At 45.3% G+C, this 24,182-nt stretch overlaps 1 protein-coding gene across 5 annotated transcripts in view; it reads right to left on the bottom strand.

Annotated features, from left to right (window-relative positions):
• Nucleotides 1-24,182, bottom strand: part of ALDH1L1 (aldehyde dehydrogenase 1 family member L1) — a 141,833-nt gene that overhangs the window by 21,411 nt on the left and 96,240 nt on the right. For all 5 annotated transcript variants that reach the window (XM_047849812.1, XM_047849810.1, XM_047849813.1 and 2 more), the window contains 5 exons: nt 23,460-23,587; nt 19,424-19,574; nt 18,194-18,264; nt 14,988-15,093; nt 13,436-13,523 (listed from right to left, as the gene is read on the bottom strand). In XM_047849812.1, coding sequence (XP_047705768.1) covers nt 13,436-13,523; nt 14,988-15,093; nt 18,194-18,264; nt 19,424-19,574; nt 23,460-23,587 — 544 coding nt within the window. The remainder of the gene's footprint in view (nt 1-13,435; nt 13,524-14,987; nt 15,094-18,193; nt 18,265-19,423; nt 19,575-23,459; nt 23,588-24,182) is intronic.

Below are 24,182 nucleotides of genomic sequence, written 5' to 3'. Positions count from 1 at the left end.
GAAATATGGCCTTTTGTAGCAACATGGATGGAACTGGAGAGTGTGATGCTAAGTGAAATAAGCCATACAGAGAAAGACAGATACCATACGGTTTCACTCTTATGTGGATCCTGAGAAACTTAACAGAAACCCATGGGGGAGGGGAAGAAAAAAAAAAAAGGTTAGAATGGGAGAGAGCCAAAGCATAAGAGACTGTTAAAAACTGAGAACAAACTGAGGGTTGATGGGGGGTGGGAGGGAGGGGAGGGTGGGTGATGGGTATTGAGGAGGGCACCTTTTGGGATGAGCACTGGGTGTTGTATGGAAACCAATTTGACAATAAATTTCATAAAAAAAAAAAAGTAAACATAACCTTAGCATATGATCCACCAATCACAGTCCTTGGTATTTACCAAGTGAGTTGAAGGCTTATGTCTACATAAAACACTACACATAGATGTTTATGGCAGCTTTATTCATAGCTACCAAAACATGGAAGATACTGAGATGTCCTTCAGTAGGTGAATAGATAAATAATCTGTGGCACATCCAGACAATGGAATATTATTCAGCACCAAAAAGAAATTAGCTATCAAGCCATGAGAAGATGTGGAAGAAACTTAAATACATATTACTAAGTGAATGAAGCCACTCTGAAAAGACTGTATACTATATGAGTCTGACTATATGATGTACTGGAAAAAGCATAGCTATGGAGACAGTGAAAGATTGCCAGGGGTTGGAGGAAGGGAGGCAAAGTAGGTGAAGCACAGGGAAGTCCTAGGGCAGTGACACTATTCCATATGATACCACAATGGTGGAGGCATGTCATAACACATTAGTCATAGAATGTACAACACCAAGCATGAATCCTGATGAGAACTATGGACTTTGGGTGATGATGTGTCAGTGTAAGTTTGTCAATTGTAACAAATGTACCACTCTGTTGTGCGATGTCGATAGTGAGGGAGGCTGTACACACGTGGGGATATGAGGTATATGGGAACTCTCTGTACTTTTTACTCCATTTTTCTGTAAACCTTAAACTGCTCTGAAAAATAAAGTGTATATCATCATCATCATCATCATCATCACTGTTTCAGGCTGTTCAAGAAATATTCACAAGAATGTGTCATATATCAGATCACAAAGAAATTCTCCATTTTAGGGTCACCTGGGTGGTTCAGTCGATTAAATGTCTGACTTTGGCTTAGGTCATGATCTCACAACTTGTTGGTTCGAGCCCTGCATTGGGCTCTGTGCTGACAGCTCAGAGTCTGGAGACTGCCTCAGATTCTGTGTCTGTGTCTGTGTCTCTCTCTCTCTCTCTCTGCCCCTCCCCTGCTTGAGCTCTTTCTCTCAAAAATTAATAAACGTTTTAAAAAAGGACATCAAGGGGCGCCTGGGTGGCGCTCGATTAAGCGTCCGACTTCAGCCAGGTCACGATCTTGCAGTCCGTGAGTTCGAGCCCCGCGTCAGGCTCTGGGCTGATGGCTTGGAGCCTGGAGCCTGTTTCCGATTCTGTGTCTCCCTCTCTCTCTGCCCCTACCCCGTTCATGCTCTGTCTCTCTCTGTCCCCCCCCCCAAAAAAAAACGTTGAAAAAAAATTAAAAAACGACATCAAAAAAAAGAAAATTTCTATTTTAAAGATTTTGTTTTTAAGTAATATCTACACCAAATGTGAGGCTTGAACTCACAACCCTGAGACCAAGAGTCGCTCACTCCACTGACTGAGGCAGCCAGGTGCCCCAGAAATTCTCCATTTTAGAAAGCAGAATGTTTACAGGCTATTGTGGGTTGGGTTGTGTCTTCCCCCATTCATATGTTGATATCCTCAGAATGTGACTTTATTTGGGAATAGTGTTGTTACAGATGTAATTAGTTAAAATAACATCATTAGGGTTGGCCTTAACCCAGTAATGGATTTATTAGGTCAGTGGTATCCTCTGACACAATTTGAGAGGTGCCTGGATGGCTCAGCCAGTTGAGCATCTGACTTTTGGTTACTATTCAGGGCGTGATCTCATGATTTGTGGGTGTGAGCCCCACATCGGCCTCTGCGCTGACTTTGTGGAGCCTGCTTGGGATTCTCTCTCCCTTTGTCTCTGTTCCTCCCCTGCTGGCTCTCTCTCTCTCTCTCTCTCTCTCTCTCTCTCTTATCTCCAAATAAATAAATAAATCTTACAAAAGTGGGAGGGAGACTTGAATACAGACACACATAGAGACAAAGTACCATGTCGCGATCAGAGCAGAAATCAGTGATGCTTCTAAAGCTAGGAAAAGGCAAAGAAGGATCATCTCTAGAGCCATTAGAGGGAGCATCGCCTTAGTGACACCTTCCTCTCTGATTTCTAGTCTACTTGATCCGTATGATTCTGTTGCTTAAGCTACCTAGTTTGTGGTATTTTGTTATGGCAGCACTAACAAACAGGCAAAGGCCATATTCTCTGATCATGACATAATAAAACTAGAAACATAGAAACAGAATTTTAGAAAGAAAAAACAATTGGATTTTTTAAAGTATTACTGAGTCAAAGAAGATATCAAAGCTACAGTTGTATGTTATTTAAGAATAATAAAAATATGAACACAATAAATTCAAAAAGCATGAGGTTGGAGTCACTGCTGAAGACTAGTATGACAATTCCCAGGGAAATAACAATAACTGGTGAAAATGATTTACAAAAAAAAAAACATATACAATCTCTGAAAAATTTCCTAAACTTCCATTTAAGCAAATGAAGAAACATTTATTCAAATAAATCTACTAAATCTCAGTAAGAACAGTGAGAGTCTGTGGTAACCAAGCCATGAACCATTCTCTCCCTCCAGGTGATGGAAACTCTACCCCAGACAGGTGGCCACGAAGGCAGGGTTCCTCTCCTCCATTTCCCACTCCAGGGATATGACATCTCACCATTTTTCACCTCCAACTCTTTAATTTTTTTTTTTACATTTTTTAAAATTTATTTTTGCGAGACAGAGAGAGAAACAGAGCATGAGCAGGGGAGGGGCAGGCAGAGAGAGAGGGAGACACAGAACATGAAGCAGGTTCCAGGATCCAAGCTCTGAGCTGTCAGCACAGAGTCCTACGCGGGGCTTGAACCCACAGACCGTGAGATCATGACCTGAACTGAAGTTGGATGCATAAACAACTGAGGCATCCAGGCGCCCCCAACTCTGTGTTTTAAAGGCTAAATTCTTGCTGACTATGGCTTCCACCTAGTCCCTACTCATAAAGAGAAGGCTCTAACCCAGGTGTGGCAGGCTGAGACCAGGGGGCCTCATCTGCCTAATTCCAGCTCCCTCATAGGACCCATCACTTGTGCCAGAGGTTCAGAGATTTGGGGCAGGGGGAGAAGATTTCTAAAAGAACCGAGAGCTTCTAAAAAATACTGAATTTATTTGAAACTGTGTGGTGAGGTTGAATTTTAAGGGCATTCTCAAAAACAACGGAGATTTTGGGGATGAGCCCTTAAGAGAAGGCTGATAGCTCTATGACAGCATTAAGGTAAGTCATAGGTCAGTTAGTTTACCAGAGAGAACCAGGGGAGAGCCCTCTGGGTAGAAACAAACCTCAAAGTCTGGCCTCAAAAACTACCCCTGCAAAGGGGTCCAAATTTAATTGGATTCTATCATGGAGCAATTGATGTCCCAGGTCATTGTTGAAAACAATAGAGCAACCAGACTAGTTAGTGGAGCTGAACTGCTGAATATGACACCAAAAGGGCAGATAGCAACACAGAGAACAGGGGAAAAGAGAGTCATAGAGAGCCCTGCTAAAACTGCTATCATCCCATGCTCAAGGCTGTGTCCCTGACGAGTGCCATCACTGGCTACACACCACAGGGCAAATAGACTTCACTCAAATAGTCTGGCCAAGTCATTAAAGACATAAACAAGCAAATAATGAAAACAAACTTTGCAAAGGGAAGAAGAGGATATTACCTAAATTGTGCCAGCTTTTAACACAGCTATGATGCATGCAAAGAAATAGGAAAGCATCACCTATCACAGGATAGAGAAAAATAAGCAGGCAATAGAAGCTGAGAGGGCCCAGATGTCATACTCAACAAAGATGTCAAAGCAGCCATTATATATATGTTCAAAGAACTAAAGGAAACCATGCATAAAGACCACACTTGTCTTCATCAAGCAGACAATATCAATAACAAAATTTTTTTATATGTAATTTATTGTCAAATCGGTTTCCATACAACACCCAGTGCTCATCCCAACAAGTGCCCTCCTCAATGTCCATCATCCATTTTCCCTCTCCCCCACCCCCCATCGATCTTCAGTTTGTTCTCAGTAAGAGTCTCTTATGGTTTGCCACCTTCCCTCTCTGTAAATTTTGTTCCCACTTCCCTCCCCCATGGTCTTCTGTGAAGTTTCTTAGGATCCACATAAGAGTGATACATGGTATCTGTCTTTCTCTGTATGACTTACTTCACTTAGCATAACAGTCTCCAGTTCCATCCACATTGCTACAAAAGGCCATATTTCATTCTTTCTCATTGCCAAGTAGTATCCCATTGTATATATAAACCACACCTTCTTTATCCATTCGTCAGTTGGTAGACATTTAGGCTCTTTCCATAATTTGACTATTGTTGAAAGTGCTGCTGTAAACATTGGGGTACAAGTGCCCCTATGCATCAGCACTCCTGTATCCCTTGGGTAAATTCCTAGCAGTGCTATTGCTGGGTCATAGGGTAGATCTATTTTTAATTTTTTGAGGAACTTCCACACTGTTTTCTAGAGTGGCTGCACCAGTTTGCATTCCCACCAATAGTACAAGAGGGTTCCCATTTCTCCACATCCTCTCCAGCATCTATAGTCTCCTGATTTGTTCATTTTAGCCACTCTGATTGGGGAGATGTGGTATCTCAGTGTGGTTTTGATTTGTATTTCCCTGATGAGGAGCGACATTGAGCATCTTTTCATGTGTCTGTTGGTCATCTGGATGTCTTCTTTAGAGAAGTGTCTATTCATGTCCTCTGCCCATTTCTTCACTGGATTATTTGTTTTTCAGGTGTGGAGTTTGGTGAGTTCTTTATAGATTTTGGATACTAGCCCTTTGTTCGATATGTCATTTGCAAATATCTTTTCCCATTCCTTGGTTGGCTTTTAGTCTTGTTGATTGTTTCCTTTGCAGTGCAGAAGCGTTTTATCTTCATGAGGTCCCAATAGTTCACTTTGGCTTTTAATTCCCTTGCCTTTGGAGATGTGTCGAGTAAGAAATTGCCGCAGCTGAGGTCAGAGAGGTTTTTTCCTGCTTTCTCCTCTAGGGTTTTGATGGTTTCCTGTCTCACATTCAGCTCCTTCATCCATTTTGAGTTTATTTTTGTGAATGGTGTAAGACAGTAGTCTAGTTTCATTCTTCTGCATGTTGCTGTCCAGTTCTCCCAGCACCACTTGTTAAAGAGACTGTCTTTTTACCCTTGCATATTCTTTCCTGCTTTGTCAAAGATTAGTTGGCCATACTTTTTTGGGTCCAATTCTGGTGTCTGTCTTCTGTTCCATTGGTCTATGTGTCTGTTTTTGTGCCAATAGCATGCTGTCTTGATGATTACAGCTTTGTAGTAGAGGCTAAAGTCTGGGATTGTGATGCTTCCCACTTTGGTCCTCTTCTTCAATATTACTTTGGATCTTCGGGGCCTTTTGTGGTTCTATACAATTTTTAGGATGGCTTGTTCTAGGTTTGAGAAGAATGCTGGTGCAGTTTTGATTGGGATTGCATTGAATGCGTAGATTGCTTTGGGTAGCATTGACATTTTAACAATGTATTCTTCCAATCCATGAGCGCAGAATGTTTTTCCATTTCTTTGTATCTTCTTCAATTTCCTTCATAAGCTTTCTATAGTTTTCAGCATACAGATCTTTTACATCTTTGGTTAGGTTTATTCCTAGGTAGTTTGTGATTCTTGGTGCAGTTGTGAATGGGATAAGTTTCTTTTATTCTCTTTCTGTTGCTTCATTGTTAGTGTATGAGAATGCAACTGATTTCTGTACATTAATTTTGTGTCCTGCAACTTTGCTGAATTCACGTATCAGTTCTAGCAGAGTCTTGGTGGAGTCTATCGGGTTTTCCATGTATAATATCATGTCATCTGCAAAAAGTGAAAGCTTGAGTTCATCCATGACAATTTTGATGCCTTTGATTTCCTTTTGTTGTCTGATTGCTGATGCTAGAACTTCCAACACTATGTTAAACAACAGCAGTGAGAGTGGACATCCCTGTCGTGTTCCTGATCTCAGGGAAAAAGCTCTCAGTTTTTTCCCCATTGAGGATGATATTAGCTGTGGGATTTTCATAAATGGCTTTTATGATGTTTAAGTATGTTCCTTCTAACCCGACTTTCTCGAGGGTCTTTATTAAGAAAGGATGCTGAGTTTTGTCAAAGGTTTTTTCTGCATCGATTGACAGGATTGACAGGTTGTTATCTTTTCTTTTATTAATGTGATGTATCACATTGATTGATTTGCAAATATTGAACCAGCCCTGCAGCCCAGGAATGAATCCCACTTGATCATGATGAATAATTCTTTTTTTACACTGTTGAATTCGATTTGCTAGTATTTTGTTGAGAATTTTTGCATCCATATTCATCAGGGATATTGACCTGTAGTTCTCTTTTTTTGCTGGGTCTTTGCCTGGTTTGGGAATCAAAGTAATGCTGGCTTCATAGAATGAGTCTGGAAGTTTTCTTTCCCTTTCTATTTTTGGGAACAGCTTGAGAAGGATAGGTATTATTTCTGCTTTAAATGTCTGGCAGAATCACCCAGAGAAGCCATCTGGTCTTAGACTCTTATTTATTGGGAGATTTGTGACAACTGATTCAATTTCTTCGCTGGTTATGGGTCTGTTCAAATATTCTATTTCTTCCTGTTTGAGTTTTGGAAGTATGTGGGTGCTTAGGAATTTGTCCATTTCTTCCAGGTTGTCCAGTTTGTTGGCATATAATTTTAATAGTATTCCCTGACAATTGCTTGTATTTCTGAGGGATTGTTTGTAATAATTCCATTTTCCTTCATGACTTTATCTATATGGGTCCTCTTCCTTTTTTTTTCGAACGGCCTGGCACAGGTTTATCAATTTTGTTTATTTTTTCAAAAACTAACTCTTGGTTTCATTGATCTGCTCTACTGTTTTTTAGATTCTTGTTTATTTCTGCTCTGATCTTTATTATCTCTCTTTGTCTGCTGGGTTTGGGGTGTCTTTGCCCTTCTGCTTCTAGTTCCTTTAGATGTGCTGTTAGATTTTGGGATTTTTCTTGTTTGTTGAGATAGGCCTGGATTACAATGTATTTTCCTCTCAGGATCGCCTTCACTGCATCCCAAAGTGTTTGGATTGTTGTCTTTTCATTTTCATTTGTTTCCATATAGTTTTTAATTTCTTCTCTAATTTCCTGGTTGACCCATTCTTTCTTTAGTAGGGTGTTCTTTAACCTCCATGCTTTGGAGGTTTTCCAGACTCTTTCCTGTGGTCGTTTTCAAGTTTCATAGCATTGTGGTCTGAAAGTGTGCATGGTATGATCTCAATTCTTTTGTACTTGGTAAGGGCTGTTTTGTGACCCAGTATGCCATCTATCTTGGAGAATGTTCCATGTGCAATCGAGAAGAAAGTATATTCTGCTGCTTTGGGATGCAGAGTTCTAAATATATGTCAAGTCCATATGATCCAATATATCATTCAAGGTCCTTGTTTCTTTATTGATTCTCTGTCTAGATGTTCTATCCATTGTTGTAAGTGGAGTATTAAAGTCTCCTTCAATTACCACATTCTTATCAATAAGGTTGCTTATGTTTGTGATTAATTGTTTTATATATTTGGGTGCTACCGAATTCGGTATATAGACATTTATAATTGTTAGCTCTTCCTGATGGATAGACCCTGTAATTATTATATAATGCCCTTCTTCATCTCTTGTTACAACCTTTAATTTGAAGTCTACTTTGATATAAGTATGGCCACTCCAGCTTTCTTTTGACTTCCAGTAGTGTAATATAGTTCTCCATCCCCTCACTTTCAATCTCAAGGTGTCCTCAGGTCTAAAATGAGTCTCTTGTAGACAGCAAATAGATAGGTCTTGTGGGTTTTTTTTTTTTTATCCATCTGATACCCTATGTCTTTTGGTTGGAGCATTTAGTCCATTTACATTCAGTGTTATTATAGAAAGATATGGGTTTAGAGTCACTGTGATGTTGGTAGGCTTCATGCTTGTAGTGGTGTCTCTGGTACTTTGTGGTCCTTGCAACATTTCACTTACAGAATCCCCCTTAGGATCTCTTATAGGGCTGCTTTAGTGGTGATGAATTCCTTCAGTTTTTGTTTGTCTGGGAAAAACCTTTATCCCTCCTTCTATTCTGAATGACAGACTTGCTGGATAAAGGATTCTTGGCTGCATATTTTTCCTATTCATCACATTGAAGATTTCCTGTCATTCCTTTCTGGCCTGCCAAGTTTCATTAGATAAGTCTGCTACTACCCTTATATGTCTACCTTTACTTGTTAGGGCCCATTTATCCCTGGCTGCTTTCAGAATTCTCTCTTTATCCTTGTGTTTTTCCAGTTTCACTATGATATGTCATGCAGAAGACCAATTCAAGTTATGTCTGAAGGGAGTTCTCTGTGCCTCTTGGATTTCAATGCCTGTTTCCTTCCCCAGATCAGGGAAGTTCTCAGCTATGATATGTTCAAGTACACCTTCAGCCCCTTTCTCTCTCTTATTCTTCTTCTGGAATTCCTATGATATGGATATTGTTCCATGTGATTGCATCACTTAGTTCTCTAATTCTCCCCTTGTACTCCTGGGTTTTTTATCTCTTTTTCTCAGCTTCATCTTTTTCCATAATTTTATCTTCTAATTCACCTATTCTCCCCTCTGCCTCTTCAATCTGCACTATGGCTGTCTCCATTTTATTTTGCACCTCATTTATAGCATTTTTTAAATCATCATAACTATTTTTTAGTCCCTTAATCTCTGTAGCAATAGATTCTCTGCTGTCCTATCAAGTCCAGTGATTAAGTTTATGACTATTATTCTAAATTCTTGTTCCATTATATTGCTTAAATCGGCTTTGATCAACTCGTTAGCTGTCACTACTTCCTGGAGTTTCTTTTGAGGAGCATTCTTCCATGTCGTCATTTTGGCTAGTTTTCTGCCCCTGATGTATTTTAAAAGTTTGTGTGCTCTACACCTGAGAGCACTGCTATATTAAATGAAGGTTATACACTGTCCAGGGCCTGGCCCTTCAGGAGTTTTTTCGGGGATTGTTACTTGCTCTCTGTTGTTGTGACTTTGGTTGTTTTAGTACCCTATTCATAGTGATAATATGGACCCTCCACCAGGTGTGCTTTGATTTGTTCCTTGGAGTAGCCCTGTAAAGGAAAACAGATGGACAAACAGGAGACAAAAACATGCTAACACACAAACAAATAACACAAACAAATAAACAAAAACAAAAAACTAAAGACAAAAAAGAAAAAGAACCCAAAACACCAACTACAAGTAAAGGAGAGGATGGAGGTGGTGCTGATGGAAGAGCACATACAAAGGGAGAAACAACAGGAGTGGGTTGGTGGGGGGAGGAATAAACATTGATTAGGCAGAGAGACTAAAAGGCTTAATCCAGAGAGAAGGGAAAATAAAGAATGAGGGAAGGAAAACAAAACGAGGATAAAGTTACCCAGACAGAGAAACTTATGGCTTGATTATTCCAGAGAGGGAGAAGGGAGTGTAAAGAAGCAGGTGTAGAACATGTATCAAGACAATGGATTAAATATGTCTGTTTAGACAGACCAATAACCAGAGTAACCAGCCCAGGGGAGGGAAGAGATAAGGAAGAGAAATGGTGGGGGAGGAGAATATATCTATATATGCAGAGTGGACCTAGAGTTAATCCAGGTAATGCATTGCTTGTCGGGAGTAGCTGTTTGTAGGATCCGTGCAGCTCCAGTGAATACACAGTTACCCAGTGCAAAGGGGCGTGGTTTTGTGTAATCAGGACCCACCTCCACTAAGGACCCCGGGAGTGATCCCTGAGGCCCAGCCTTGGTGGTGGTGTTGGTGTGGGGGGGGAAATGGTGATGCCCCAGTCTCTTCTCCATGGAGCTGGACCCCATGGAGTCAGTTCGAGTTGTCTTCACTGTGACAAGAGTGCAGATGAGGTGGTCCTTCTTGCTCCACCAACTCCCCTGACCCTGCACTTGGCTAGCATGCAAAGTCCCGCTCCATGCACTCTGGCACTGGGGAAGTGCCTTTCAGTGTGGTCCGATATGTGGTCCCGGCTGGCTTTGTCTGTGCCACCGCATTTCAGGGAGGACCACCTTCCCCTACTGCAGACTGAGAGCTGCTGCCTTCACCGGGAACCGCCCAGGGTGGCGGACGCAGGCAGCCTTTGTCTTTTCCCACAGCATTCCAGGGAGATGGCCACCTTTTCCTCCTGTAGACCGCATGCTTGGCCCAGCCACTGTGCCCAGGGGTGGCGGACGCAGGCAGGTTCTGTATTATCACACAACCCTCTAGGGAGGGAACCACTTTTTCCAACTGCGGACTGAGCCTCTGACCTACCACAGCACCCAGGCCTGGCTCTCCTCCTCCCCAGATGCGAGAGCAGGGAGCCAGCTCCAGTTGGAAGAAAGCCCCATAATTAGAGATTGAATCCTTCTCAGTCTCAGTCCAAGGTCTTTCTCCTGTCTAGATACAGTCCTGCACTTCCCTAGCCACTCCTTCTCTTCCCTTTGTCTCTGCACAGAAGGGGGTCCCTCCCCTCCATGCCCATCTATCTTTTTTCCAGCTTTCCCATTTTCTTCCTTGTAGTTTCAGTCTATTTTCCTCCCAGGCTCTGGTGTTTTCAAAGTCCTTCGGCTTCTACACTTCTTTGTTTGAGAGACGTGGGAAGTATGGATTCCTCCTACTTCTCCACCATGTTGGCCCCTCCCCCAATAATAAAATTTTTAAGAACCAGATAGAAATTCTTGAATTACAAAGTACAGTAACTGAAATAAAAGTATCAGTAGAGTGGCTCAACAGTAGGTTTGAACTGGCAGAAGAATCAGTGAACTTAAAGATAGACATTATGCAATCTAAAAATGAGAAAAGTAATTTCTTTAAATGAAAAGAGCCTCAGAAAGGAATGGGTTACCATTAAACACACCAACACATGCATAATGGGAGTTACAGAAAGAGAGAAAAACAGAAAGGAGCAGAGAAAAATGTTAAAATAAATAACAGCTGAATACTTCCCAAATTTGATGGAAAAACATTAGTCTAAAAATCCATGAAGTTCAGTAAATAGCTCAATCCATGAAGCTTAATGTAGAATAGCCATAAGGAGATCCACTCTCAAACACATCTTAGTAAAAATAGTGAAAAACAAATAAAGAAGAAAATTTTGGGAGTATCAAGAGAAAAATGATTAATCATTTATAAAGGAACCCCAATAAGATTAACAGAAACAACTGATTGTTCATCAGAAACAAGAGGCCAGAAGGTAGTGGGATGATACATTCCAAACACTGAAAGAACAAAACTGTCAACCAAGAATCTCATATTTAGCAAAGTTATCTTTCAAAAAATAAAAGCAAAAAATAAAGGCATGTCCAGATAAACAAAAACTTTGATAATTTGTTGCTAGCAGACCCACCTTGTGAGCAATAATGAAGGAAGTTCTTCAAGCTGAAAGCAAGCGACTCAGACAGTAATCCATCAGAGACCACCAGGAAAGGTAATTATATAATTATAAAAAACAGCTTAAATGTATATTTTCTTTCTTTTCTTAACCGATTTAAAAAGCAATTGTATAAAAACAATGTGTATATAATTGTATTGTTGGATTTACAACAAATATAAATGAAATATATTTGACAATAATAGCAGAAAAGAGGTAGGTGGGAGCAAAACTGAAAAGGAGTAAGGAAGAGATACCAGAGTAACTCAACAAGAGGAACAAATGAAAAGAACCAGAAATGTAAATAAGGTTAATATAGCAAACTACGTAATTATATATTTGCTCCCCTTTCTCTTTAACTTCTCTCATAGACATAAAATTATATAAAATTATAGCAGCATACTATTGGGTTTGTAATGTATATCAATGTGATGTGTGCACAAAAATATGTGGTATAATAGCACAGACGTAATAGAGCTATTAGGAATAGTATTTGTATATTTCCCTGGAATTAAATTAGCATAAATCTGAAGTATTTTCTGATAAAATCCTAGAGAAACCAACTAGGAAAATAACTAAAATTTCTATTGTGAAAAAAATCATTAAAAGAATTAAAATGTTACACTAGAAAATATTCACTAATGTAAAGAAAGCAATAAAAGAGAAATAGAAACAAAAGACAGGAAACACAGAAAGCAAAAAGTAAAATGGCAGACACAAATTCACTATGTCAATAATCACAGTACATGTGAATGGATTAAACAATCCAGTCAGAAAGGCAAACTGTCACAATGGATCAAAACAAGATCCACATATATGCTGTCCAAGGAGACATCAGATATAAATATGTTGCAAGTAAAGGGATGAAAAAAATACATCATGCAGACAAGAACCACATGAAAGCTAGAGTAGTTATGAGTATCAGATGAAGCAAACTTTAAGACAAAAACTATTAAGGAAATAAATAGGGACATTTATAATAATGAAAATATTAATGAAAAAGTATGAGGTATTGCCAAAGTTCTATTTAAATGCTTTCCTTTAAATGACAAAAAAAAATAAATGAATTAAACTTTCAACTCAAAAAGTTACCAAAAAAAGCACACAGGAGGACAGAGAAGAAAATAAAAATGATAAAAGCAGAAAAAAAATGACAGAATAGTAATGGGATGGGTAAGGAAATTCAAGAGCTATTTTGTTTGTTTTTTGAGGGAAGTACAGGAACAAGAACTTTTCACAAATATAATCAATTTTAAAAGAGAAAGAAAAAGTGAAAAGTATAAGGGGATATTATAACAATCAAAGGGAGACTCAAAAAAGGAATTAATTATAAGAAATTATTAATACGACTCTATGCCAATGTATTTTAAGTGTGTGCCAGAAGGGACAACATTTCCAATAAACTAGACCACTAACCACAGAAGAAACTAAACAAGCAATTCATGTAATACCTCCCTAAATGCTCTAAGTCTAGAATGTTCTACAGATAAAGTCTCTTAAATATAATAATTCCCAAGATATGTAATTTATTCCAGAGCATGTATATAAACACACAAAAAATGGAAAACATTTGAAAGCTAGAACCCTTCCAGGTCTGGGTCCCTCCCACGGTGGGAGACAGCCATCTCCCCAACAGGCTGGCCACCCCCACTGGATCATTGGGCCAGCAATCACTCTTCCCTACTAGAGCACATCATGCAGCAAGCCCTGTTCTGACCAAGTGCATCTCTGACTTCCTGGAGCCCTGTCACCTCCAGATGCCCCTGTCCACATCTCTTACCAGACCCAGGGAGGATATTGACCACGCCCTTGGGAATGCCAGCCTTCAAGGTCAACTCTGCAAACTTCAAGGCTGTGAGTGGAGTCACCTGGGGAGGGAGGGAAGAAGACTGGGTCAGGAAGGACCAGGAAGTGGGGCTCGGCCTTCCTCTCCCAGCAACCAAGGTAGCAAGCAGGGAGGAGCAGTCATGGCAGGAGGACCCTCCAGGGTAAGCCCCATCATAGTGGGTACTGCCAACCCAGCCAGCTTCCCCCAGAGCTTCAGTGGAAAGTGGGGAGTAAGGCCTGCTACCTCCTGTGTCTTCTAGTGCCTTCTCCTGGCAGGCTCCAGCCTTGTGGCCAGGCCTGGCCCCTTCCTGAACATTCATACCTTCTTCACTCAAAGAGTGCAGTGTCCCAGGACTGCCTGGAAGCACCTCAGTGCCAGGCAGTGCCCAGAACTCCCTGGTGGGTGCGAGATTCTAATTACCATGTCGTGGCTGGAGGCCATTCCTCTCCCCTGGCCTGCTAGCAGTGGTTCCTCTTCTGGCCCAGGTAATTTTCCTTGTAAAGTTTGGGTTGTGTCCCACCTACCACCTGGCCTTAGGCTGAGCCTCCAAATCTGTGGGGTGCTGGTGCTGGGAGGGCACAGGCCTGTTACCGGGTCTTCCAGGGACAATTGCCTGGATCTGTGCACAACAAGCCCCCAGTAATGTGAGAGGTTATGGGTCATCTCAGAAGGTTGTTGTCATGCTCAAACAAGCAAATGTGTGCAAATTTTTAATTTTCATGTAATTTGTTATGGACTAAAATGCTGCCTCAGGGTGAATACTGTAAATGCTAGCTGTCGCTATTGTTGGGTTTTAAATTATAACTTTCTTGGAGCCAAGTTTCCCTGAAGTAGCCAGGAGACCTGGGCACGCTGTCCAGAGCCACATGATGGAGCATCTTGCCTTCAGTTCCTAACACCCCTGGGGGCAGGCAGGGGACAGGCTCTTACTTTCAGTATACAGGTGAAGAAGCTGAGGCTCATGCAAGGGGTTCCTCATCCCCAGGGGACCCTGCTCAGGCCCTTCCAACCTGCCTGAGTGACCTTGACCTGTGTAGCTTCTGTGTGAAGGGCTGGTGGTGGGGGGAGGGTGCAGGTGCACAAATCCCACCACTCCTTTGCTCCCTCCAGGACTTTCAGTCTCTGAAGCCAAATAAGCGACCAAAGCTGTCTCAGAGCATGGGGCCTGGACAAGGGACCAAATAGGGTTTCTGCTCCCCCAAATCCAGAGGGCTGGTATCTGTGGGAAAATAACTCTGCTCACCAAGCAGCTGCAGGTACACACACGGCTAACCTGACTCAGCCACCCCATGGTCGAATGAACAGACTCTGCCTACAGCCCACATTGACCCTTGCTGCCTGCTGCCTCTGCTGCTGTGAGCCGGGCCCACAGAAGGCCAGCCCTCATCAGTAGTTCCTTTCCTCCCTTGAGGAGGAACCAGTCCCAGGTGGTCAAAGGGCCCAACAGGGCCCTGTTTCCTCCTCTACAGCCCATAGGCCCCACCTGGAACACACCCAGACCCACCTGGGCAGGCTTGATCACCACTGTGTTCCCAGCAGCCAGGCAGGCAGCCGTCTTCCAGGAGAGCATCATCAGGGGGTAGTTCCAGGGGATGACGATGCCACAGACCCTATGGTACAAAGAAGTGTATCTTCGTCTCTCCACTCAGCCTGGGTGCCAGACTGCACCTGCCAACTGCTTCCTCTCCCCAAGCCTGACACCCGTTCCACTCCAAGCATCTTGATATGGTGCCCAAGGTCCCCCTGAGAGAGCTCACCCCTGGCCTTCCAGCCCCTGATGGGGCAGTATGTCCAGCGTGGCAATAGCCCCTCTTCCTGGCATGGCAAAATGCTAGGGAACATGGTTTCTCATCGGAACTGTCAGACCTGTCTAAGGATAGTCCAGTAGGGCATGACACCAGGCAGTGCAGGAGTTGACAGAAGGCAGGGCCAAGGAGAAGGCCAGGGACCACCCAGGTGGGCAGAGAGAGTATGGAAGAGAAGTGGGATCACACGGGTGGGACAGGAGGAAGTCGGTGACGGTCCTCTTGGATGTGAGGCCAGGGTGAAGTCCCATGGAGTGAAGGAAGCAGTCAGCTGAGGAGGCCTAATAAGGCTTGTCTGCTTTGTATTAAGAGATGGTACCCAGCATCTGTGTGCCCCTTGGTCCCAGAGAAAGCCTCTGGGTGAGCAGAGACTCCATCAAAGGGAAGCCCCTCATGGTCCTGGGGGGCCTAATGATGACACATGTGGTCCCAGCAGGCATGAGGCCCTGCATTCCCCTGACTCCTGTAAAACCCAGGGCACTGTCTTTATCAGTGTCGACAATTAATGAGCCAGTCCACACAGAACTGCTCAGGCTACCTAACTTGTTTTCTTCATCATATTCATGATCATCATCACCACAGAATGTTTCCCAAAAGAGGACTTAGCTGAACCCAGGAAGGGGAAGAGCGTGTGTGAAGGCTGAGGTCAGGACAATCTGGGGACCAGCACACCATCCTGGGAACAACAGGGTGCACTCAGGGGTCTGGAGAGACACTCCCCACCCCATGTACACCCAGCAGACCCAACAGGATGAGAAGGTGGAGGGAGCACAGTGAGTTGTCCAGGGAAGAGGGTGAGGTCATCAGGGTTGTGGGGGCTCCAAAGGAGAATGGACGTCAGGAAGTCCCACTGTCATGGCTGAATTGTACTCCCCAAAACTCGCAGTTGAAATCCTAACTCCAGAACGTCCTTATTTGGAAATTGGGCCATCCCAGATGTAATTAGGTAAGATGAGGTCATACTGAAATAGGGTGTGTACCTAACCCAATAGGACTGATGTCCTTCAAAAAACAGAGCCATGTGAACAGACAGACATGCACAAGGAGGACACCAAGTGAACATGAGGGCAGAGATTGGGGAATACCCAAGACTGCCAGTAAGCCACCAGAAGCTGGGGGAGATGCCTGGAGCAGATTCTCCCTCATACCCTCAGAAGAAACCAACACTCTGACACCTGAATCTGGAACTTCCAGCCCCAGAATGCTGAGGCAACAGATGTGTGCTGCTTGAGTCTCTTAGTTTCAGTACTTTGTTATGGCAGCTCTAGCAGACCCATAAACCCGCCCATATAGGGACAACTTTCCCAGTCCCCCAACTCCCTGGGAGGCTCTGCATTAGTGTCCTCCTCAGTCTGATGGGGACAGACTCCTCGGGAGGCATCTGGAAGAGCAGTGACCATGCAAATTCCTGTGACTGGCAGCCAGGTGGGCCCTGGTCCCCCTGCCCAGCCCTTCTCAGGCCTGCGCCCAAGTAAGGGGCTCCAAGCACATGGGCTATGCAGGGCTCTCACTCTACACTCTGACACCTGGGCAGGGGAGTTCCTTGTTGTTGGGGTCTATCCTGGGGCACTGTCTACATATTGTGTCCTCTGGGGGAAAGGCTGGGTGGGAACCCCTGCCCTCAGTGCCACTTCCCTCCCAGGCTTCCCCCTCTCTGGGGGCTACAGGACAGGGTTTTCCTATATCCACAGCCCACTCTCCCAACAGGGGCTGCCCTCACCAGCAGGCCTGTCCTTCAGGACCTGGTGTGTTCATCTGTATTCATTTCTGTCAATGCAAATGACATCTGAACACATTCTCCTTCTGACATACCCCCACATTCCCAAGGAAGCTGAGTGCCCTTGACTACCATCCACAGGGATTTGAGGTCCCTGCTGGTGGATCCCAGAGGCCCCACGCTTGTAAGGGGCACAGGGTAGGTGGGAATGCCTGTTGGGTGCTGACCACTCTGGGCCTCTGGTGCACATTTGATGAGTTTAGAGGGCATTCATCAGTGTGATTCCCTCAAACAAGTTTCTCCTGGAGCTGTTCTTCATGGTCCCATAGCTCTGTCCCATGCCTTCACACAGCCACAAGCCATGCCCTGGTTAGGAGGCTGCAGTGTTCAGCATGGGTTGTGCAGGGTTTTGTTGTCAAGGCCCCAGCACAGCTGCTGTGAGTGCTCTTGGGGTTGTCTCCTTGTGCACCTGTGTCAGTGAGCCACCATAGTTATGCCTGTGATGGGGTACATTTGGGGACTGAATAGGCACTGCCACGTTGCCTTTCACAAAGGTGGATCCTTTGCCCGCCTCCCCCCACCCCAAAAGGCAGTGTGAGGAGGCTTCTCTCTCCCTAGGCCTTTGGACCATCTGATGGTGAGGCAAGGCCCCTCACGTCTGGGTTTAACATAATTTCCCCAATTCCTAGTCTTTTCTATGTTGATTGGGCAGGTGTCTGTCTCCTGTTGAGCACTGGTTCCTATCCTTGTCTATTTCTCTATTATTTTTACACTGCTCCTTGGTTCTGTGTAGTTCTTAATTTTTATGCATATTCATTATTATACTCTTTGCAGATACAATTTTTCAGGTGTACCCTCTGTTTCCCACTATGACCCTGACTGATACAGGGCTATTGTGGGGATTAAGTAAAATTATACTTATAAGGCCACTGAAATAGTGCTTGGCACAGAGCAGCTACTTTAGACATGAAAGCTGTTTTATCTTCTAGAATATAAGTCCCCTGAGGACAGGCATTCTCATCAGTTTCGATCATTGTTGTATATCCAGCACCTGAAATGTATGGCATGTAGTAATTAGTGAATAAATAGCATTCGATAGATGTGTAAAAAGGGGATGAGTGCTCACACTACAAATTGCGTGAAAAGTGCCTAATGTGTGGCGAGTCTTCGCCCAACGCTGTGACTCACCCAATAGGCTCCTTCCTGGTCAAGGTCAGGTTGCGGTTTGGTCTGGCTTGGTTGATGGGGATGGTGGAGCCCTGGAACAAACAAGGGGAGTCACTGATAGGGGGCTCCATTGTTTCCTTCCCCCTTCCCCCTGGGCAGCCAGACTGTGCTTGGGGCTCAGAAAGGAACAGGGTCTTGTCTGCATCCTGAAACCCCCATGACTGAGACAGGCAAGAGACACAAACCTTCCAGATTATGTACAACAGGGGTATCTGAGGACTTCAGGTACAGGTGGAGCAGGCAGCCATCAGGGGCAAGGTGCCTCCTGCACTGAGACTGGCAGAATCCTCAGACAAGAAACTGGTCCTGGTACAGGTAAGGCCTCTGGCTTTGACACTGGGGCAGACAAGGGAGGAGGTGGGGGGCCAAGTTGTCTCTAGAGACTATGCCGGCCCAGGAGGCCCCAGGTGGGGACCGGCTCCAGCCAACAGTGATGCAACAGTAGAAGGAGGAGCAGAAGTTGGGCTTGCCATCATACCTGCACCTCTCAGCCCCATGGAGAGGATAGGAGGCATGGAGCCCATTTCTGGCAGAGACCCCAATGAACCTGTTGGTAATGGATATCTCTGGGGAAGGGTTGACCCATCCCTGCCTCTGGTGGGCAAACCACTGGAAATGGCTTCCAAGGTCGCATCCTGATCCCTGGGATCCAGGAGATGGTGAGCTACCCCTTCTGCAAAGATGTGGAATGGCACAGTTGACCTGAGGATAGGGAGATGATGCAGATGGCCCCAGCATGACCTCGGGAACCTCCATAAAGGCAGAGTTTTCTCCAGTTTAAGAGAGAGGGATGCCAAGCCTGAGAAAGGCAAGGGGGGGTGGGCGGTGGCAAGGGCCAGAGTGAGGCCTGCAGTAGCCTCGGCCAGAAGCTGGCAAGGACCTGGACCTTCGGTCCTGCAACAACAGGAGTTGAGTTCTGCCAACACCTGAACAGGCCTGCAGGCAGGGTCTCCCCAGAGCTCCAGATAAAGCCCAGCCTAGACACTGATCTTGTGAAATCCTAGCATGGAACCCAGCCAAGCCTGCCTGAACTTCCCATCTGCAGAAATGTAAGCTGATGGGTTGTTTTAAACCAATAAACTGGGTCATTTTTTATGCAGTATGTAGGCTAACACACTGCCCTAGAGTTTCCTGCTGAGCCCAGCTTGCCTGTGTGAGCTCTCACTTGGTGGGTAAGAGCCTCAGCCCCACCTGAATTTTGTCACACCAGCCAGCAAAGTAGCGGAAGGTCTGGATGGACATGCCCACGTGGGTCTTCAGGGCCAGTGTGTAGACAGCGCCTGCATCCAGAGCCTCGATGGTGGCCAGCTCTTCCTGGTGCTGTTCCATGAGGTCTGCCAACCTGGGCAAGGGGTGGAGAAGGGGAGGGAGATGGGCTCAGGTCAGGACCAGCCTTGCTTATTCTTTTGAGGCCCTTCTTCAATGAACAAGCGCCTCTGCCCTGCACTCCCAGCTCTGTCACACTCAGATGTGCTGACCTCGGTTTTCTGATCTGTGAGATGGGACAGTAAGGTTTACTTTGCTGGATGGGTATGAGGATGATGCCCTTCTGTCCCTCTCTCCTCTCCTCTCTTTTCCTTTCTTCCTTCATAAAATATGGATGCATTAACTACTTTATAATAACACACATGATTCTGCAAAAGCAGTCCCTCTGCCTCTGCAGTAAGGAGGTCACCATCCAAAAAGGTCACCCTGTCTCTGGACAACCTTGATGAGGGGAAAGCATGTCCAGCTTCAAGCACCAGCTGATCCAGTGGAGTGTGCCCCCAAGGATGGTATCTGAGGGGAGGGGGAGGGGAGATGATGGGAGAGATTCAAGGGAAGGTTCATCTACACAGCTCTCCTTGTTAGCTCTCTGAAATCCAGTTGCCCTCCTGTGATTCTGGTGGGTGTGCTGCTATGGGCAGCCTGGGAATTAGGACTGTGCCCCCTTCTCTGATATAAAGGAGACCCAAAAGCAGAGTGCCCAGGGAACAGGGTGCCCAGAGGAAGGTGGAGGCCACAGACCCAGAGTGGCTCTCAAACTTGTACTCAGCCATGGCATGGCCTAAACACCCCAAGTACACACTCTCTCTGGGAAGCCAACCCTAATTCCTGCCCTCTCTACACTAATAACATATCCCTCTAGTGTCCTGATAGCAACCTCTACCTTTCTTCAAACCTTGCATGACTGTTACAGTTATTCACTTAGTTGAGTATTCCAGGACTATTTGCCTCTCCCTGAGGCCTGGGACAGGATTTGGTCTCCTGCTCCCTACTGGACCTCCTACACCCACTGGGCACAGAGTCAGTATGTAGCATAAGGCTTGTGAGTGAAACTGTGGGCTGAACAGACATGAGCAATTTAGTGGCATAGCCACATGGTTACTTCAGACACAGTGACACACCCAGGTACTTCTCTAGTTAAGAACAGCAAAGGTGTAAATAACTTTTTGAGAAGGATTATAGACCAAATAATGAAACACCATGTTGTGGCATTTCAAAGACTAGGGTTCTATCAACTAGAAAAAGAGATGTGTCACAGGTATAAATCTATATTATAAATAAGCCAGGGGTACCTGGGTGGCTCAGTTGGTTAAGCATCCAACTTTGGTTCAGGTCATGATCTTGAGGTTTGCGAGTTCAAGCCCCACATTGGGCTCTGTGCTGACAGTTCAGAGCCTGGAGCCTGCTTCGGATTCTGTCTCCCTCTCTCTCTGCACCTCCCTTGCTTGTCTCTTTCTCTCTCTCAAAAATAAACATTAAAAAACTTAAAAAAAAAAATAAGACAAAGATGGTCTCTGTGTATTGGCCCCTAGGTTCTTCACTGCAGGGTGAGACCTGTCAGCTTAAAAGCTTGCTGGATACACATTTAGGTATCCAATTATTTTAAACATAGCCCAAACAAGCAGACTTTTAGCTATTTAAAGTCTTGCTTTACATCCCCTGGGAATCCCACTTGACAGCTATTATCATTGGAGAGATGGACTATGCACTTACAGCTGTTGCCTTCCCAGCCCTCTGACCCAAAGATCCCTGCTCTGCTGCTGAGCAACATTGCCAGGACATGGGAGCCCGCCCCCCTCTGATCCCCCAACCTCCAAGAGTTGCTTTGCACTCTTCCCATTCTGAGTAGAGACCCCCCACTATAGTCTCTGGAGGGTCTCCCACTATGGGAGTGATGCCTCCTGAAGCTTATATTGTGTTTCTACTTCTCATAGTCCTATCTTTTCCCTTGATCAGCCCCAAACCCCTCCAATTCTACCAGACAAGGTCACCTGCATGTGATGTGGCCATGTCATAAAACCCTAAAGTAACTATCACCTGAGCATGCCACTTGGAAAGCTCAGTGAGAACTGAGTGGGATTGTTCACTGTCAACTTTGCTGAGCTGTACCTCTGCCTCCAGCATCCTGTCCCCAGAAAGTACCAGGGGCAGGGAAGGCAGTGAAGCAACCAAAGTCACCCCAGAGGTCCTCAGGACAGCCATGAGCAAAAGGCAAGTGTGGGGTGCCACAAGGCTCAGCCTCACTCCCAGCAGCCTGGTCCACCACCAGATTCTTGTCTGTGGACCTAAGGAAGTGTCCGAACAAAAGGTGACAGCTTCCTACAGACTCTGCCACCAGCTCTTGGTGGTCCCTCTCTGGCAGCTGGGGACACTGGCTCTCTAGGTTCCTGAGAGGCTCTATCTTGTCCCTCAGTGGTTCTTGGGGCCCGTCTAATGACTTTCTTTAACTCTCTTTTCTATATCTTTCTTCCCAGCTTCTCCCACAATTGCATAATGTCTGAACCCTATAATGTATTCTGCATTCCATAATATGTATCCATGGTGGTCTATTTTCCTCATTGAACCAGGGGCTGCTGAGCCAGCAATGGGCGAACCTCCACCATGGGGACTGGGAGGTTGCATGAGGCAGGACCAGGTTCCTAGGAGTTCTCAGGTCTGGGCTTGAGATGTCTGTCAAAGCAGTCCAGGTCTCTACTTAGAGCTGTTCAGGCACCCAACCCTTCACCATCATGTTGCTGGTGGTGTTATTATGACACATGCCACTAGATGGCAGCAGAACTGCTCAAGGGAAACACTCTTGGGTCAGCAAACCTCTACCTCTGGAGTCTGCTTCAGGGCCAGAAGGCTCCTCTCTCAGCATCACCAGCCTGGGCTTGCATGTTTCAGTTTTGCCTAATCTGGGGTCACTAGGTCACTAGGCAATGGCTTCCTAAAATTGATAGGCTCTTCAAGGGGTCTTGAAACTAACTTGAGTTAGAGCAGGCTGGGTGCACCCTTGCCTGCCCCAACCCTTACCATCTCTATTCCATTTGGAAACTAGACAGGCCCCTCTCTCTGGTTTCCTGTGCTGGAGGCTGTCCTGGTGTTTCTGGCCTCTGAATAGGAAAGAAAATGACATTCTGACCGCAAGGCCAAGATGGGGCCTCTTTCCCACCAGATGACAAGTACATTTGGACCACATCATGACCAGACTCTATGCCTGACAGCTTCCCCAGGAGCATAAAAGTCAGGTTCCTGAAACTGGCTTGTTCACTAGGCTTTTCGACACTGCTTAGTTCATCTGTGCAGCACCCTCCCTTCTGTAACCATCACCCCACTTCTTTGGGGGGGGGGGCAACTGCACTTCCCCCATTGGGACCACCTATTTCTAGGGGAGTAGTATCTCTCTTCCAGGCCACACTCCCACCCCATGGTCATAAGTGGATAAACTCTACATCCTTCCCTAATACTTCTGATGAAGCTAAGGGGAGAGAGTCCCTTCTTCCCTGGTTTTAGAAAAAAAAGGAAAATGTGAGATTCCAGCAGTCAGGGAGATCTGAGCAAGGACCAGCAGGAAGAACAGACCCCATCCTTCCCTTGCTGGCTTCTGCATAAAGTAGCTGTGATCCCTCCTCTGGTCCAGTCCACTCAGAGAAGTGTTGTACATGTCTGAGACTGCCCAGGACCATCCGTTAACTTTGCCAGTTTGCCGCTCCCATCTTATCAGCACTTTCACTTTTGTGCCTCCTTATCTTCAATCACACTGTTCCCTCCACTGAGGACATTTTTCCCTTAAGGCTACTTGTGTCTGGTGAAATTCTTCCTGCATCTCAAGCCACTTCCTCTGAGAAGCTTTTCTGAGTCTCAGGCCTTGGTCACACAACCTGTTTGGGACCCCAACTTCCTCCTGGCAATACCCGAGCATGCAGTTCCAACCCAAACATAAGGTGAAGTAGCTGACAGGAGTTTGTAGGGTTCTCACCTGTACAGGAGCCGGCCTCGATCCCGTGCACTGATCTTCCCCCACAATCCATTCTCAAAGGCATCCTTAGCAGCAGCCACTGCCTTGTCAACATCGCTAACCTGGGCCAGGGACACCTGGCAGATGACCTATGGTGGAGCAGAGCCATGAAGCCCTCCCTGGACTCCGCGTACACAGATGCCCCATGCCGCCGCTCCCCTGGCTACCTGGGAGGGCTCAGTGGGGACAGTAGGCAAATAGGAGGGCCATGGAAGGGTGTGCACAATGAGGAAAGCTAGGGACCTTCAAAGAAGTTTGCTTGTGTTTCTACATACCAGGACCCTTCTTTTCATTTGCCCACTGAGCCCAAATAGAGTAACAGACTCAGGCTGCAACTATGAGGCTGAGGATCAGCTTAGCATTGTCAAACCAAGAGCAGAAGCCCATTAATTTGGTAAGTTCTAGGCAGAAAGTCTATTTCTTAAGTGAAATAGTCTAGATGTTGAAGGTGACAGGACCATTCCTGTCCCCCATCCTTGCTCTGTGTCCTGACAGTGCCCACTTGCACTACAGTGCAGGTTCCCACACCTCCTGACACCTGGGCATGGCCAAAGGAAAGCCAGGAGGAGAAGAAGTGGGAGGTGCAAGGCCAGCACCCTTCTTGTTACCAAAGGCATGGTACACCCTCCCTGCCCAAGGGCCCAGCACCCAGGCAACCCTGTCCAGACAGCTTCCCTTCTGGGA

This window comes from Prionailurus viverrinus, chromosome A2 (genome assembly GCF_022837055.1).
Source record: "Prionailurus viverrinus isolate Anna chromosome A2, UM_Priviv_1.0, whole genome shotgun sequence".
Classification (NCBI taxonomy): domain Eukaryota; kingdom Metazoa; phylum Chordata; class Mammalia; order Carnivora; family Felidae; genus Prionailurus; species Prionailurus viverrinus.
The sequence above is the reverse complement of the archived record's forward strand: the minus strand, read 5'-3'. Positions and strand labels throughout refer to the sequence as shown.